Source organism: Cryptomeria japonica, chromosome 8 (genome assembly GCF_030272615.1).
Source record: "Cryptomeria japonica chromosome 8, Sugi_1.0, whole genome shotgun sequence".
NCBI classification, from domain to species: domain Eukaryota; kingdom Viridiplantae; phylum Streptophyta; class Pinopsida; order Cupressales; family Cupressaceae; genus Cryptomeria; species Cryptomeria japonica.
The window spans coordinates 26,894,644-26,914,141 of NC_081412.1; the positions used below are offsets into that span (position 1 = coordinate 26,894,644).

Here is a 19,498-nt window from a genome sequence, read left to right on the forward strand (position 1 = left end):
TTACAAAATTTCTATAGATATCCTTGATCCCAAATCAGTACATTGCATTATAGGCAATAGCTTAGTTGAATGATTTCTTATTTAAATACATATTATATACTAGCTTGTTCATAGAGAAAACAAATTGATTACAATTAGGGCTTGCCATAAAATCAATAGCACCCTCTAACACAGACTTCCTAACTGAAAATATTGTAGGATATTGAGGGCCCAAGAAATGAAGACCCAATAAGAGGTTGTAGTCCATTATTCTCTTTGACTCCAACAACTCGTAGTCAAATTGTATTTGTCTAAAACATAAGGCATATTTGATTAGTATTGTCCATTTAATAGTCCCATGGATAGATAGTGGTCTTCTTTTAAAAAACTATAATAGAATTGCAGTGGTATAATGAGATCAATTTAAATTTCAAGGGTGATTGCTTCACTCCTCAATGCTCACTATTTCTCCACTAAATCTGAAATCAAATTTTTATTCCATAATAATGGCAATCTCTCCGCCTTTTTTTTTAATTTATTTTTTGTAAATGATTTCTCTTCTTCTTTTTCTTAATAATCTTTTTTCCTAGATGCTATGAAAAAACCTTACACTTGCATAAATATCTCATTCATTGTATTTCACAATCAAGTGATATTCATATACAAGTTTAAATTGATCTTCCATGCAAAAACTAGGGGAAGTGTATTAATAGTAGTTACAGCTAGCTTCGCTCACCCACAGATCCTAAACGATACAATAGATTTTGATCATTTTTTTGGTTTTTTTTGTATGCGACCTAACTGCTTATAGCTATTGTTCTAGCTTCTAAATAGTAGTGATGCACATTTTAGGATCTATTATGTGTGCAAAGGTCAAAATTTGGTCATTTCAAAGTGCCACCAAATACATAATAAAAGATGCCCCAACAATTGGTCACAAGATTGGATGATGGTGACATATTTAAAGTGAGTTGAATAAAATCTATAATTAAAACCACGCTTATCTTTCTTAAATTTTGACAATCCCAAAGATGATGATGCCACATAACATTTCCACTTGGCTTTGATAGGGATGTAACGTGAAAATCCATGATTTGCTTTTTATGGGAACAAATTCAATATTAATAAAAATTACATGTTTGGGTTGTAAGGATTCATCATTCTCTCTCTCTTCAAATGTGTCATCGCCATTACAAACTGAATTTTTTGCAGTAAACTGTTTCATGTGTATTTATGGATTGATGTAAAAAGAATTCAGGCATCTGACATGGACAGTCTATTCAAAATTCGCTAGATTTAGTAAGGAATTTGAACAAAAACGCTTACTTTTCTGTTTTAGGACTAGTGTTTTTTGCTTTATCCAGAAGACAGAGATTTTCGAGATCGAGAAAATTTGTCGGCAATACAAATTAGAGAATTTAATCTTTTTTGGGGAGGGAGAACATTCCGGTTGTCTAGAAACGTAAGTCATCGTCAAACTGCCGTGTCTTACTAAACATTTTACGTATTTTTGGCTCCAGCAAAGACCCAGACTTATGTGAAAGCACGACGTTGTGCTTTCATACCTGAAACAGAAATTTACACTTATGTTTCTCTTGACTGGAGGCCAAGGAAAGCTTACTCTTTGTAGGGAAGTTGTGAAAGTTTCAAAACAAACGAGGTGTTTCAGAGAAATTAAGATGGTCAAAGAAAGCCGCAGCAGGATCGAACCAATTTATTAGACTAAACAAGATATTCAAATTTATTACATCATTCGTCTCGTACCCTAAAACTAATGCTTCAACCGTCATTATCCACGGTCTTATTTGAATAGCTGTCATGTTTTTTTCTAGATTTCTTAAATTTGATGGGAAAGAGAATTTTTATGTTCAAATTTCTTCACTCAAAGATTGAAAGATAGCCACTCCTTTCAATAAATGATGAGAGTTTTGTTGTTTATCAAGTGTTAACACACATTCTAGACTAGCAGTTGCAGGGAAGTGCCTGCAACAGGAGGCCGATAGGTCTGATTGTTAAGGTAATATGTTAGTAGATGTGATATAGTTGTGATATTAAGAAGTATATTGTATTGTATAACTAAATAACAAAATTTAATTAAAGTAAAAGAGTTAATTGTACAGTAAGACATTTTCTGTGTACATAACCCAACCAATGGTTGTTCCCAAAGTTGAATATTTTCCACCCACCATCCCCCATGCTAGTGTATGCAGCATGATGTACTTGAAGAAAATATCATGAATATTGTTTTACAATTTTTTTTGTAAGCTATATTATTCCCAACCAATTGTTTTTGTTGGACCCAAATTATTGTTGTTATCCACCCTCCATCCCTCATGCTGGTAAGAGCAGCATGTTATATAGTCTTTTGTTGAATTGGATGTGATGTATATGTTGAAAGACCTGCACCATTGTTTCATTTGTATAAGTTAGATTTGGGCAACATGTAAGTTTGGTGAAGTTAAATACTTTGAAAAGCTTGAAAATTTGAAAGTTAGTATTTTTTAGTAATATAATACCTTATGGAGATGTAATTGCAGAATTGGAATCTCCTGAATGATTCATGTCAGTATTTGTTGTTGTGAAAGAGGTTTTCTGCAGATAAGTCAATGAAAATAATAATCAAATTTGGTTTAAGAAGTGAAAGCAAGTTAATTTTTGCAATTGGTTATGATATAGTTATCTACCTAAGACTATTTTGTAATCTGAAAATATTTCCCTGTTGTTCTTTATGGAAAGTTGATTTGTTCAGTGAAGAGAACTTGAAAGTGTGAAGGGTTGTTAAACAGAGAAGGTAGTTAATGTTGAATTATTACCCTGCAAGCACACTGGAGGAGAAAATAAGCATATAAAAAAAATGCATTACAAAACAAAAATAATTTTAAATAAAACGAAAGCTATTTCCAAAAAAATGCATTACAAAACAAGACAGAATATACATATAACCAGAATTTACCTTGCAAATGCTAACCATTAACGGCTTGAAACTGACAGATCACCGTCGAATCTCAAAGTCACAAAGAAGCCCAGTTAAATAGTCACAATGAGAACAAAACCTAAGCAGAAAGTAGCCATGCCCACAAACAGTTAGACAACATAAACAAAGCCACAACCCTGCAAGCATATAAAAAATGCATTACAAAACAAAACTAAATTTAAATAAAACGAAAGCTATTTGCAGAAAAATGCATTACAAAACGAGAAAGAATATACATATAACCAGAATTTACCTTGCAAATTGAAATCATCCATGGCTTGAAACTAACAAAGTACCGTAAAAAATTCCTTGCAAACTAGAAGTAGCCACCTCCACAAATAGTTAAACAACAGACTGAAGAATATTACATACCTTCAAATTAATGAGCTGCGTGTATTGGATGTTGTTGTTTTTGACCTTGTAGAGTGAAAGTGTATTAGAAGCTGTGATAAACAAGAATGTATGTGAAATAATTGTTGGGCAAATAGGAGGGGAAAAAAATGTTGAAAGTTAGAAAATAGTTGATTCATTGAATACAAGATATACAATACATGAAAACATAATGAAGATGTGATTTGTATACCTGATTGTGCTCGTTCTGTAGGTATGTTTGTTTTTGTGTTGTGCAAAAGCTGTAGCAAGTGGGTTTCCTCTGCCTTTTGTAGTGTGTAAAAGGGTTGTTCAGTTCCACAGAGATCAATTGTGTTGTTGATCCTGAAAAGTTGAAATATTGTTTTGTGGTGATACATTGAATAGAAGATGTACAATACATGAAAACGTAATGAACATGTGATTTGTATACCTGATGTTGTTTGTTTTGTAGGTATGTTTTTTTAGTGTTGTGCGATAGCTGCAGCAAGCGGGCTCCCTCTGTCTTTCGTAGTACTGTTCATGCTGCACCTTTCAATTGAGAGTACCTTTTGTAGGTGAAGGCTGGTTGTATACGTAGGTGTTCAATTGCTTTTACTCTTGGCAGTCCTGTGAATGTTAGGCCTTGTTTCTCTATTTTGCCGATGTCAACTGTGGCAAACTCTAATGTTAGTCCCTGTGATTTGTGAATAGTAATTCCCCAAGTCATTGCTAGTGGAATTTGTGTCCGGTTTCCTCTAGTGATTGGTGGAATTGGGACATGTTTTGCATTTTGTGGATCCCATGAAGGCCCAATATAATGTTCGAAAAGAACAACAACATATTTTGGCAAATTAGGTGATTTGGAAGCTGCATTGTAGACAATTTGTTTGATTTGACCCAAAGCACCATTTACAAGGCCAACTTCTATCCATATGTTTGCAATAAGCATAATTTCTTGATCTATAGAAAGAAGAATTTCAAATGCTAGTTGTTCTTCTTGGTCTGCCTGCTTATCTGTTTGATGTGCAATGATCGTTGTTGCATGTGCAATCGGTGAGTGCAATTGTGTTAACATTTTTATGTTGTGTGCACTTGAAGCTGCATTTGTTTCAAGCAAATCCTTCTGTTCGCTGAAGTAATTATTCTCATCATGTCTCAAAGAATAGGTAGACCGTGACTGCAGGGATTTCCAGTCTGTTTGCAATGGTGTTGAGTTGCAGATAGATATCTAATATTTTAAAGAGAGCACAGGGATGTCAGAATTTTCATGATTGAAGGTAGTTAACTTTGAACTATGTATCAAGAATGTATGAGAATTGAAAATTGCTGCATCTATGATAATGTGATTTTAGAGGATTTGTTTTGTATGTAAAGTAGTTTTGTTGTGTTTATTTGTATGTCTAGTGATCTGTTGTGTTGTTTTGTTGCTCTCGTTCAGTCAACTTATATGTACACATATTTATATACTTGTAAATGACTTTACTTGAAATGTATAGGTTCTGGAAATTCATAAATTAACTTTTTAGTGTTGTTCTACATACACTTGTTGCTGTTAGCAATTTGGTTTTTCAAAAGTACCATTGTAATATAGGTATGCATAGATATAGTTATTTCCGATACATATACATGTATGTATATATGTACATATGTATATATACATATGAATCAAATATTTGAAGATCAAAATCACGTTCGCCAAGCATTTGAAGAGCAACAACATCAAAGTTGTTTGATGCTCCCATTTGTGACAAGAATTCCCATTCGTACAAAACTTCATGAGTTGATTGACGTATATCTTCTAGTTGTAGCTCTTCACCATTTTTTATGGTAATGTGTTCTTCAAAACCATTTACATGCCACCGGATGTAAGCTGTGCTTTGAAGATCTTTCAAATTTATAATAATTTCTGTAGTTGAGTTCCCTATATGTAGAGGAATGATTTGAAATGGTTTGTAAAGAAGCAATTCACTCAAACAGAAACTTTTAAAACTGTTGTCCTCTTCTAAAGGTAAAGATTTGTGTTGTGGGTAGACATTTACAATTGCAGGTACCTTTCTTTTCATCCATTTACATGATTTACGCTGGTCAGAGTATGTATATAGCTGGGTTGAATGAAGCAGAGTTAGGTTTGCTAATTCTAATGGTCGTTTCATGTAGTTTGAGAAGTAGGATATTGAGGTTTGAGATTCTTCATTATAAATAGCTATGCATTGAAATATTTTTTGACCAACATTGAGTGTTACAAATTGGCATGTGCAAGATATCAATGGGAGTTTAAGCAGCATGTGACAAGTTTCTTGTGCGCTAATGTCCCTATCAGCAATAATTCCCATGAAGAGCCTTTGGTATGCTAAGAGAATTGTATCATTTGAATTTGTTGATTCAACTATACGTTTCAAGATATCAATATAACTTTCTGACTTTTGTTCAGTTTTGGATGCGTACTTTGAGATATATTCTAGAACTATTTTTTTGGAGTAGACAGGCTGACAGTCAACATTAGCCGTCCATATGGCGAGCATTGTTGGGTTGTGTACATTCAGGCTATCGTCATTCCTTGCTGGTTTGTATGATGGGTTATTGTTGTGGTCTAACATCAATGAGGATTTGGGTTGTTCAGCCCATGCAGCTTTGTAGCGGCATTGAAGGGTTGAGTTTTTTTTTCCTCAAGCAGGTATACTCTGAACACTTTGTATGTCGTTGAACAACATTCAGTAACTTAGTATAATTAGTGCAAGGATCCGACTTGGATATGATTTCTGTATCTGCAAGACATGGATCTCAAATTGCAGGCATATATTGCATGTTCAAGCGAGCATCTTCAGGATGTGGGTTCCATGCTGTGGTGCACTGGTCGAATAAGTTTTTAACTGATTGGATACTTGCATGATCTGACCAGTCAAGTTTGTCAACATTTGGTGCTTCTCCCAACCAAAGAAAATGTATATGTGTAGATCCTCGGTGTTGCCATTCATATCTGTGCCAATGGTCAATGCTTTTTAGTTCTTTGACAATCACTACATCATGAAAGATTTGAAATCTTAAGTGTAAGTATAAAGCTGTAATGTGGGGATTACTAACTAAATTTTCAGTAAATTGTCTTCTAGTGTTGGGAATAGCAAGTGACTTTGTTTTTTGTAATAACCTATGCAAGTCTTGCCATTTTGTATCAACTGAACTTAAGGTGAAGAATAGTTTAGGTGCACCTAACTGTTCTATCATTGATGTAAGGTCACGTCGGGAGTTGCTCCAAAATGCTCGTGTACCATGCAATGAGGCTGCATATCGCATGATATGATTTGGTAATTCACTTGACGGTGTCTTTTGTAAGTGTTCCTTTAGACCATGAAGATTGTGTGGAAGACTATCTTGTAGATTAGTCTTAATGAAGACAGCAGTTGATTGTTGGGATCGATGTCTCATCATAAGAGTGTAGATATAATATCTAAAGTGAACATGTTGCCCAAATCTTTGATCAGATTATTTGATCAGGTGCAAAGCATATTCATGTAAATGTAATTGCCTTGTTCTTTGTTGTAGTGGTAAAGCTATTCCAGAAGGGAATAGTGTTGGGAATGCCATGGAAAGGAGGCCCTCGGTATTGTACTCATTGATAGGTGATGAGCTAATTTGTGGCCAAGGAACAACATTGTTGTTGCTATTATCTAGATGGAGGATGTTTTTTATTGCATCAAGTTCTAGTATTGATGATGGTAGTTGTGGGATAAATGAGGAACTATTCTCCCTGATTTGTTCTTCACTGTTAATATTCTCCAGACTGGAAGTATCTTGAACAACATCTTCTTCCAAGGAATGGACTAAATGCAGTAGCTCTGTAATGTCAGTAGTTTGCTCTGGCAATAGATGCACTACATCTGGATTAATGACTACATCCTTGTAGTATTGATCATGTTTCATTTTGTAGGCCAATGCATTCAGGACGTGAAATCTATTCACGTAACAGTCATAAGTTAATCCTTGCAAATTGGTTCTACGGACAATTAGAATTTATAATTGCTTAATATGGCAAGGTAATGTTATTGCAAATTCAGAAATATCTTATGGGAAGTTTATTGTATGGCCAGAATATTTGTATTTCCCTCCCCTGGCATGTGTTAGTTGTAAAACAGGAGCAATTCTTGATATGAGCATTTCTTCTACTTGAGAGAGACACTTTAAAATAGAAGGTTGCTCACCTGGGTCCATATTTTTTGATAATGAGAAGCGGTGCATGCCTTTTTCACCATAACATCTCATGCACATAAGTACATGATTGACTTTTTTAATAGTCATGCCCACATACATTTCTTTGCAAATAGAACATGGGCCTGTGACCTCCAACATATCAATTTTTTTGCGAAAATTAGACAACATATTTTGAAATGAAGCAGTCTTGACAGCAAGTTCAGGAGCAGTAGAAGATGTTTGATTGAGATTAATTTGCTCAAGATCATTCTTTTCTGTTTCTAATAACTTTCTTGATTTATCGCAAGGTCTTTGTAGTGCATGACGTCTCAGTTGTCATTTCTTGGAGATATCGGCTCTGTTCTTTGCATAGTAATTTTTATTGGTCTAGCTTCTCTTAAATTTGATTGCATCAATTTCTTGAGGGCAAGGCTGGATAGATATCTAATATTTTAAAGAGAGCACAAGGATGTGAGAATTTTCGTGATTGAAGGTAGTTAACTTTGAACAATGTATCAAGAATGTATGAGAATTGAAAATTGTTGCATCTATGGTAATGTGATTTTAGAGGATTTGTTCTGTATGTAAAGTAGTTTTGTTGTGTTTATTTCTATGTCTAGTGATCTATTGTGTTGTTTTGTTGCTCTCGTTCAGTCAACTTATATGTACACATATTTATATACTTGTAAATGACTTTACTTGAAATGTATGGGTTCTGGAAAGTCATAAATTGCCTTTGTAGTGTTGTTCTGCATACACTTGTTGTTGTTAGCAACTTGGTTTTTCAAAAGTACCACTGTAATATAGGTATGCATAGATATAGTTATTTCTGATACATATACATGTATGTATATATGTACATATGTATATATATCAAAAAAACTAAGACTATATATATATATATATATATATATATATATATATATATATATATATATATATATATATATGTTGTTCTTAGTTGTTTGTTGTTTTTGAAAGCATCATTCTAATAAAGGTATGCACAAATATAATAATTTCTGATATATACAGATGTATGTATACTTATACCCATGTATATATACATATCATTTAAAAATTGAAAGTTTTGTAATTGAACATATGCACATATATAACTACATATGTGTATTTCAAAAAAGACTATAACTATGAATACTTATATATAGTTATGTATATATATATATGTATAGTTGTATATCTGCAGAATTAAGTATGAATAATTTTGGTGTTGTATAGTTATATAAATAGATATTAGACGAGGAAAAAAATGATATACATGCATATATGTATAAATTTTCTAGAATCAACATAGAGTTTAGCACATTTAAAAGTAATGAGTATGAGTGGAAATAACTTATGTTAGGAGGAAAAACTTTCAAAGAGATAAGAGGTAGATGTAAGAAATGTACATATAGATATTTATAGAAACAGCCTTGTGTTCATAAAACGTAATTGTTTGTTTATGTAAAACTATTAAATATGTAAGTTACCTAATAGTATAATTGTATTGTAAACTGAAAGTTTAATAATCAGAAAAGATGCATTATAATTCTAAGCCTGTGTACTTAGTCGGCCAGTTTCTACAAGTAGTGCATGACACTCAGCTTTGAAGTCAACATGAGCAACTTTATTGACTGTCACCTTCATCTTTGTTTCTGAATTATATGCCTCATTGGAAACCAGCAGTGTGAATGAATAGTGACATGACAGTAGTCTCTTAATCACTGAGGAAGTTGTCTTTGTTGTTGTCACATCATTTTGTAGTGCACAAAGCTGTTTTGCAGTTTTGTGTAGCAAGTGAATGCTACCCTCATCAAATGCAGTGGCCCATAGAGTACTCGTGGCATCTTGTAACTTTAGTGGCAAGAGATAACTATAATTACAGTCTTGCATAGTCATTTGACATCTAGAGCAGAACCAAGAATCATCAACTTGCTGTGTACATTTTTTCTTGCAAGGCCTTCCATTGACTATTAGTGGACAGGCTGCGTAATAGAAATTTTGGTCAGTTACGTTTACAAAGCGCAAAATGGCTAGCAAAGTTGTCTGGATTGTTTCTAGTTTGATGCTCATCTGCTCACAGATTGAAGAAATAGTCATTCTACTATATTTACCATCTATGTGGATAGTTTCTGCAACAAAGAGTACAACAAGCAAAGGGTCCTTTCCTCTTAACGTTAGAAGCTCTGCTTCTGGAAATGTTGGGTTGATATGTAATGTGGTTGCAGTTGTTATGTTTATAAGCTTCCCATTGAAATAGCCAACACGATAATTACGTAAAGCAAGGATAATCACACTATCATTGCTCAACATATTTTTCAATTCCAGGCCTTTTTGTTCTTCCATTGGACCCCATGAGTTGATGTCAATTGTTGAATTAGATAGATCACTAATTTTCACAACATGTTTGTGTGTTTGACTGCCATCTTTCCTTTGTATTGGAATGATATCTCCAACATATAGAACAAGGCCAATATTTCAACCAACGTGTTATTTGTTAGATGAAATAATTCATTAATGGGCGTGAAAGGAGGACCTTGTTGATCTGCTTGTTCTTCATTGGTGCAGTGTTTCAGTATGGATGCATCAGACAAGGTTATTTCTAAATGACTGTTTAGTTTATTGTACCTTGCATTTGCCTCCTTAATAGATCCCTTTGATATAAGATAATGTGAACCTATGTCCACACGGTTAGAGTGTAACTTAGCTATCTCATCAATACATGTAATTCTAATTTCAGAACCTTCACAATCAACAATGTCAAAGCTAAACACATGGCCATTTTTTGTGGCCATGCTATATGCCTTAATAGGTCGTTTATGAGTAACTCTCCCTTTGATCATCCATTTATTTTGGTATGCATTCAAAGTCTTGATAGGGCTTATATTTTCAGAAGTTGTTGTTTGTGGGGATGGCAATTCAGTGGGAAATTGAAGAGATCATTTAGATATTGATGGTTTGTCCTCAGACATCATTTCTGGTTCTTGTTCTTTGAACAGGTATCCTGGTTTACCAAAGAACAGACAATGAATTTGTTTCACTTCCAGACTAGGTATTACAATAGTCCTGTGAAAATAAAAGACTTCTTTTTAAATTACTGTTGATTATACATAAACAAAATTAAAAAAAGATGAAACATATTGTATTAATAACCATAGTTGATTTCCTACCTTGTGTTCCATATGTATTGGCATGTATAACTTGATAACTGGACTATTGTGCCTATTCTTAGAATGTCTGAATCTATCAGAGTAGCATATTTAGAACGCAGGATTGCCAACTGCATGTATGTGCCATCAGATAACAATAATTTATGTCTATCAGTATCATCTATATTGTTCTGCATTTTCTGAAATAACAAAACTTGTAGCAATGCTGAAGGAAGGTCATCCCCAGCATTGATAGATTGAATTGCAAAAGGGGTAGGGGCATACTCTTGGGTTTTTGCCTACAAAATATAATATGAATATAGAGGATTTAATTTGAATGGCAAGCAGCTTATATATTTTGTTACTTGTTAATGTAAAGCTTGTATTAGTAAACTATGTAATCAAGCTATGTTATCTATACAGTATACATTTCCTTTTGCACTATTCTATGAAAAAATGATGCATGTAGTAATGAAAAGGATGGTATGAAAAAGAGAGATGAATTGTCACAAAAAAGAGCATAAAAGTTTTGTTCTCGTTGTGACTATTTTACTGGGCTTCTGTGTGAGTTTGAGATTTGACGGTGGTGTGTCAGTTTCAAGCCATGAATGGTTAGCATTTGCAAGGTAAATTCTATTTATATATATATTCTGTCTTGTTTTGTTTTGATGGTGCTCTATCAGTTTCAAGGCGTGAATGGTTAGCATTTGCAAGTTAAATTCTGGTTATATGTATGTTGTTTAACTATTTGTGGGCGTGGGTACTTCCAGTTTAGTTGTTGTAGGCAATATTTCCCTCTGCAAATTTTCAGATGAGGTTGTATATAGTCATGGAGTTAGGTTTTGTTCCGGTTTCGACTGTTTTATTGGGTTTATTTGTGAGCTTCATGGCATGAATGGTTTCAATTTGCAACATAAGCTTTGGTTTTATTTAAATTCTTTTTTGTTTTGTAATGCATTTTTTTTATTGTCCGCTTATTTTCTCCTTCTGTGTCCTTGTAGGGTTGTCAGTTCATTTAACTATTTGTGCACGTATACTGTGTTTTTTTTTTCGTGTTGCACTTGCAGGGTTCTAAGTTTCTTATGGACGTTTGAAACAATAAAATGGAGTGTCTTTTGTTGTTGTTGTAAGTATTTCACTGTGTAAATTTTCTTGTAACATTCGATTTAGTTGTCAAGTTAGGCTTTCGTTTGGCTGTGAGTGTTTACTTGATGGGGTTTGTAAGCTTCTCACTGCAACGTAACTATTTTCTTGTTGTTGTAAGTATTTTAGTCTGCAAGGTTACTATTTACTAATGTTCATGTTGTAGTGGTGTTAATTTACAAGGGTATATATGTGATTACTGTTGTGTGCACATGAAGGCTTTTATTCACTAAGATAAATTGATATATATATGTACATCATGTGTATATATATGGACATGTATATATATAATTACATTTGTATATACATACATACATGCATATATATATATATATATATATATATATATATATATATATATATATATATATATATATATATATATATATATATATATATATATATATATATATATATATATATATATAAGTGTTGGCACTGTAAAAATTCCTTGATGCTTGCAGGCTTGCTACTTTGTTTATGTTATATAACTATTTGTGTGCGTGACTACTTTCAGACTACAAGATCGAGTACCCTATGTATATATACATACGGACATGTCTATATGTACATACATACATATATGTGTGTAGATGTATGTATTTATATACATGTATCCATAACTATACATACATGTATATATATGTGTACATATGTGTATGTACATATACATATATCAGCACTACAAAGCATTCTAACAAAAAGAATTATATATATAGTCTGTTTATGTTATTTAACTGTTTGTGGACATGACTGCTTTGAGACTACGACACAGACATGCATATATCAGCACTACAAAGTATTCTAAGGAAAACAATTATAGAAATACTTTGTTTATGTTATTTAACTGTTTGTGGAGGTGACTACTTTGAGACAAGAACGCAGACTTGTATCAATAAATCCTATAGACTTTAGAACATAGTTATTAAAATGGAGATTTAATAAAACCCAACACACACACACACACACACACACACACACACACACACACACACACACACACACACACACATATATGCGTACATGTGTACATTTATAAACATGTATACATGCATATACAGACATGTATATATATATGTACATATACATATATCTACACTACAATGTATTCTAAGAAAAACTATTATATATATGTACATCATGTGTATATATATGTACATGTATATATACATGTACATGTATATATGGGTGAACTCACAATAATGGTTCCCACTTTTTTGCCACTTTTGACACTGAGATGAACAATTTTAAAATAATCTTCAACTTCCGACAACTATAACTTTTAAACTATTAAAAATTTGAAGATGATGTAAATTAGTGATTTGTAGAATTTTGTATGTAGATTCTGTATATATTTTTTTCAAATTTTTTTGAATGATTTTTTTTTAATTTTTCCATCTCCCTCGAAAACTAGTTTTTTACAACAAACTACATTTTTTAAGAGTGATGTATCTCCCGAAACTCATAACTTTTTTTCTATAAATGATAAAAACTCAATTCTTTCAAATTTTGGTTTGTAACATCAATATCCAGGGCTTGTAGTTGGTTTGATAGTGATATGTTCAATATTTTTCATTTTATTAAGTTTTGAAGTCCGACTAGTCATAATTCAGACATAGGTTTACGTTTGAACACATAACTTATTCTATATATATCAAAATTCAATTTTTTTTTTTTTGTTAGAAAGAAGACATAAATACCCAGGGCTTATATATTTTTCAGATTTTTTTAAAATTAGTTTCCTATTTTTCCCAATGCGTTGAACAGAGAAGTTCATGTTCGATGAAAAACCTATATTTGGTAAAATTAAAACAACGTGTTCATAATAAACTCAATATGTAATAAAATTATATTCATTGGAAAGCTTGCTTCGAGGACTATAATACTACATTTTGGGTTGTCAAGACCATTCCATTTGAGCCTTCAACTAGAGGTTTCAAGGCCAAAAATCTGCAAAGAAATGTAGAAATTTTCAGAGAAGTTTTAAAAAAGGGGTTCGAACGAAGGGGGGTTCGAGCGAACCCCCTATTTTTAGGGGGGTTCAAATGAAGGGGGGTTCGATCGAACCCCCGCGCTATAATTGAAAAATGACATAAAAGGGCATTAAAGGTGCTTCGCTCGAAAGATGGGGTTCGAGCGAAGTGGGGTCTTCGCTCGAACCCTAAATGGTATTCCGTTCGAACACCCCCACTTCGCTCGAACCCCTCGTAAATTTTTTTTTTCACTTTCGCCAATTTCCTTCATTGGCAAAAGTGGGAACCAGCTTTGTGAGTTCACCGATATACATACATACATATATATATATATAGATTTATATACATATATGAGTACTCTAACAATCTATTAATTTTTGCACACATAAAGAACGTCGACATTCCTGCACAACATCAAGGATGAAATCATTAAAGACAGCGTCGCTTCAGAAAAAGAGTGCACGGACGGAGATGATCACAACAGACGCACATGTTAGCAAGTTGGGTGGACAATCAAGACGTGTGCACTGGAGGGAGAACACTGGTAGCAAGACATTCTGACAGCCACCGGAATGTCTTGCAATTTTCCAGATGCTTTCGCCCAATAAAAGCCTATTGGCTTAATAATGGAAATTTTCATAGCAAAATATTCTTGAGAAAAACAAAAGAAATTACATTTTAGGGGTGCAAGCGCCCATAAAGAACGTTGGCATTAGTGCAAACAATAAAAATATCTGTAGAATCCAAAACCAAACTAAAATTCTTTTAACTTAGACTAGAATTTAATTGCCAACAAAATGGTCAAAACCTAAATACCTATCAAAGTGAACAAAGACGTTGCAGACTCAAAGTAATCATGTCCACAAATAGTTAAATAACATAACTAAAGTAGCAACCCTGCAAGCAAACGGGAGGAGAAAATAAGCACACTATAAAAAAATGCATTACAAAACAAAAACAAAAATTAAAAAACCAGAGCTTACCTTCTTACTCAACAACTATATGCAACCTTATGAGGAAATTTGTAGACCGAAATATTGCCGACAACAACAAAACAAATTAGATTTTAGGGTTCCAAGCGGCCATAAAGAGACTAAATAAAACACGAACTTACCATGCAAATTTAAACAGTTAAAGAACATAAACAAATAAACAACCCTGCAAGCACACAGAAGCAAAAAATCATTCAAGCCATCAAGCTCACAAAGGAACCCAATAAAACAGACACAACCAAAACAAAACCTAAGTCAACGACTCTAAACTGAGACAGCACCGTCAAAAATTGCTTGCAAACTGGAAGTAGCCACCCCCACAAACAATTAAAACAACAGAGAGAAAGCAACAACCCTACAAGCAAACGGGAGGAGAAAATAAGCGGACTATAAACAAAATGCATTACAAAAGGAAAACACATTTAAATAAAATGAAACCTTACCTTCAAATTGAAACCATTCATGCTGTCAAACTCACAAAGAAACCCAGTAAAACAATGACAACGAGAACAAAACCTAACCAGTAAAACAGTGACAACAAGAACAAAACCTAACAAATTTCCAAAGCAAAAATTACAGAGCGCAAAAAACATAAACAAACAAACAACAAATTCAAATAGTTAAAGAGCATAAACAAAGAAACAACCCTGCAACCACACAAAAGCAGAAACCATTCAAGCCATGAAGCTCACAAAGGAGCCGAATAAAATAGCGATCGAACTTACCTTGCAAATTCAAAGCATGCACGGCGTGAAACTCACAAAGCAGCCTTGAAAATCTAGAGGAGTGTCCTCTATGTGATGTCTAGGTGTAGAAGTATGTACATTCTCATCAAAATAATTGCCATTTAAAGTTGAGGAAGAATATTTTTCATCATAACCAAGTTGATAAAAATTCTCTAAATAACTATCATTGTGTCATAGTATGTCCAAAGTGATGATGGAGAAGTGATAGGAATATCCTCAAATGCTCCTTAGAATGAAAACCTCATGAGTGATGGGATGAATAAGCCTGTAGCCCTTGACACAATTTGCATACTAAATAAATATATAAATATTTCTATATGGATCCATAGCCTCATAGTTTTTTTATAAAAAGGTAGGCCCATGAAGAGGAGTTGAACCCACTAAGATGATTCACTAATGGTTTCCAATCGTTCCAAGATTGGATGGGAATTTTCCAATCATACCTTAATGAACAATATAGTTCTAAATATATAATTCATAGTTGATGCCTTCCACCCTATGAGATGGTGCCAAAGATTTAGAGTATATCATACAATTATTCATCTCTTTCAATTACTTATTTTTTATTCTACAACTTAATTCTACTATGAAATGTGGGGAATTATGTATTTTAATTCAATCAATTTAGAAGCACAAAACTACTCAAATTTATGCTGATATATTCTCCCTTACTATCTATTCATACAATAATAACAAAATTTCCTTGATTGCTTCTCTAGAAATCCTTTGAATTCCAAATATGACTTAAAAATTTTAGATTGTATTTGAGTAATACACAAAGGTTTACCTAGAAATATTATTAATTATTAATTAAATTTTGATTTGCAATTGATTTTCTCAAAAGCCTTTGTAGAAAAGACAATGCAATTCTATAATGGTTTGTCAAATTTTGGCTCAAGTCCTAAAACTAGGTTTTGACTTATAGTTCAATTTTCACCTAGTTATTTGATAAGGTGAGTCAAGGTTTGGATTTTAACAAGGTATTTAAGAATGAATCATCTTCAAAGAATACAAGTTTTCTTTTAGTTTTGGTTATAAAACAAGGTATCTGTCACAGGGGCTTTGAAGGAACGCCATGGACCACTGAGAGGGGGGGTGAATCAGTGGTAATAAAAAACATTAACTAATCAAAATGATTTAAACTCGAATCTCATAAATCAATAAGCTATGAGCAAAGATATTAAACTAATCAACACACACACATAAGAGGCAAACCCATAACACAAGATATACGGGAAAACCCATTGTGGGAAAAAACCTCGGTGAGAAATGTTGTTGGAGTCTACTGCTCCAATCCAACCTTACAAATAAATCTGATTACAAAGTTTAGGGCACCAACCCAAGTAGAACCAAACCCTGAAGTTTAGGTGCATCAACCCAAAGGAGCACCAACCTCTAGCATTTTATGGGCACCAACCCAAAAGAGCACTTACCCCTGCTCTAAGCAAACACTCAGATATTTACAAAGAACAAATATTAAATATAGTTTGAGTACCTTTTTGCAAATGAACTTTTGCAACTCACAAATATCCTTCTCTTGAGATTGACCTGACTCTTTTCTACTCTCTCTTCTTAGGCTTCAATCTCAGCTCTTTATTCTCTATCTTCTTCCCTTTGTCCTCTTCTCTTCTCTGCAAACAACTCTCCATTTTCTGCTTGGCTCAATCCTCTTTCTCTATCTCTCACAGTGTGTATAACTCACTGTGTTATCTACCTCAACTCTTCACACTTCTAATCATTGGTCTATGTCACTCTCCTCTGTTCATCAAGCTCTTCACTGTCTTCTCCCTACTCTAACTCTCAGTTTCTTTTAGTCTCCTCCACACATCAGAAAATTCTACATGTAGTCTCTTGTGCAGTGTTATTCATGCACTTGCATCATGTTATTGACACTTGTGTGAGCTGCATCTTTGCAATCCTCTACTCTTTATATTTTGTAATCTTTATTTTTATAGAGCTTCTACTCTCACCTTCAACAACCACTTACTTAATGCACTCCACTCTTTTGATCGACATCCCTTAGCTTTTCTTTTTCCAACTCGGCTTCGTCATCTGCAGCTATCAAATCTCTTCACCTATACACTATACTTTGTCATTTGTGTACCTGCAGGATTTCCCTTCAAAAATGGATTCTCAATCTAATCTCCTAGACCTCTGAGAGATCATGTCTACATATCAATGAGATTCTCTATACATATTACTCAGATAGTTAACTACTCATATTAAATACCTTCTCTTTTGAAACCATCTACATTCAAATCATACTTCCGATATTAGATTACTATACTTGGTAATCTTCAGCCTGGTAGATTTCCTCAAGCCTCAAAAATATCAACAACTCTCTCTCCAACTAGATCATTACTAAATGTTCCTTCATTCTTATCAATCAACTGATTACTATCTTTAGTAATCTTCATTTGTCCGATGAGATGGGATCTCCTTCTATGTTGATCATCTCAAGCCGCACACCAGTCTGTTGGCCTGGTTTCCATCAATGCCATTTACATCCTTTGTCGACCTGCTCTGATTGGATCGACAACCACCTCATTTATGTGCACCAAATATGCATTCATCAACTTTTTAAAATCTAATTCCATTTCGGCCACTTGGAATCAATATGTCATCATGCTCGACTTCCAAACCACTTGGTCAAGGTCGGTCAACAACCACGTAAAACTCTATGTTTATCGACATGCACTGAGTCATCAAAGACTCCTCATTCAAAGTTAAAATCATTTGGTCAAAGTTTGTCACCAACCACATGGCCTATTTTTTCTATCAACATGTAGACATATAAAAATATTCGTATTGGACGTCTAGACTACATAGTCGACATTGGTCAATTGTAGTCAACCTGCCACATCGACCTCTATGTCTATCAGGCTACCAATATGTCATCAAAATTCTTATGGTCAACCATCTATGTGGCTAAAATCATCTCATTCAGCATCCAAGTCACTTGTTCAAACCCGGTCAACATCCACGTGGGCTATCAAGTCTATCGGTAGGCATCCATGTCATTAAAAGTCTCTCAATTGGTTATATCGACCTAAAATTTTGTTGTCACGGGATAGTGAATTGCTGACAATCTCAGTCTTTCCTTATCCCACAAGCTTCTTCACCTACCTGCTTGATCACACAGGATAATGGGATACCTTTTCTTTTATTTTCTTCACGTGATATTTTGTGTGACTCTTAACTTGTGCGAGATAAGGAAATATGCAATCTTCCCTTCAATTTCTTATCTTGAGTGACTTTTGTTGGTCACTTTTGACACTGTGGGATAAGAGGGACCGCTTTTTCATCAAAATTAAGTCACCCCATGCGACTATCACATGACCTTTCCAACAACACGGGATAGCAAATAGTGTCACTTTTGTGTTATCTCGCAAGGCATTCAACTCTTGACCAACATGTTGCGGGATAAGGAGAACACCATGTGCTTTTCTTCAGTGTTATCCCGCAGGGTTATCTAACAGTGAATAACATGTTGCAGGATAACGAGGTTCACTTTTTTCTTCATTTAAGTGTTATCCCGCAAGTTTATCTAATAGCGAATATCATGTCGCGGCATAAGATGAGCAGCATAACCTATGTGTTATTGACATCTCCATTGAACACTTTAGCAATTAGCCCACCGAGTGTTTTTCCTTAAATGTTTCTTGTTTCAAGATGGCGGGGCAACTAACCCGTCGTGTTATTGACTTTGTCTGCCACAATGTAGTGTTACCCCGCGTAGTCACTTATCTTCAACTATTCATGTTGCGGGATAGCGAGGGCTACATAACCATAATGTTGTTGACATCCAAATAGGCCAACACGACTAACCTATCATTTTATTGACAACTCAATTATCTGCTACAACTTTGTAGATAGCGACAACTTGCATGTTATTTGTAATTTCAGCCATACTTTTTTTGTGTCAGACCAGCTCGCCCAATACATTTCCAACTCAATTTCCTATGTCCTCCTTGTCCATTTTCATGTCCCAATGACACACTTCATA

General features: G+C 33.9%; 1 protein-coding gene across 1 annotated transcript; it reads right to left on the minus strand.

Moving 5' to 3' along the window:
* Window positions 1-9,040: 9,040 nt before the first annotated feature.
* Window positions 9,041-9,835, minus strand: LOC131078525 (replication protein A 70 kDa DNA-binding subunit C-like). The gene has a single exon (XM_058016246.2). It carries the CDS (start codon window positions 9,833-9,835, stop codon window positions 9,041-9,043), a length of 795 nt encoding a protein of 264 aa, XP_057872229.1.
* Window positions 9,836-19,498: the final 9,663 nt, after the last annotated feature.

Bases quoted from the DNA above. Each gene is read 5' to 3' on its own strand.
- LOC131078525 (XM_058016246.2), bottom strand. From the start codon at position 9,835: ATGGAAGAACAAAAAGGCCTGGAATTGAAAAATATGTTGAGCAATGAT.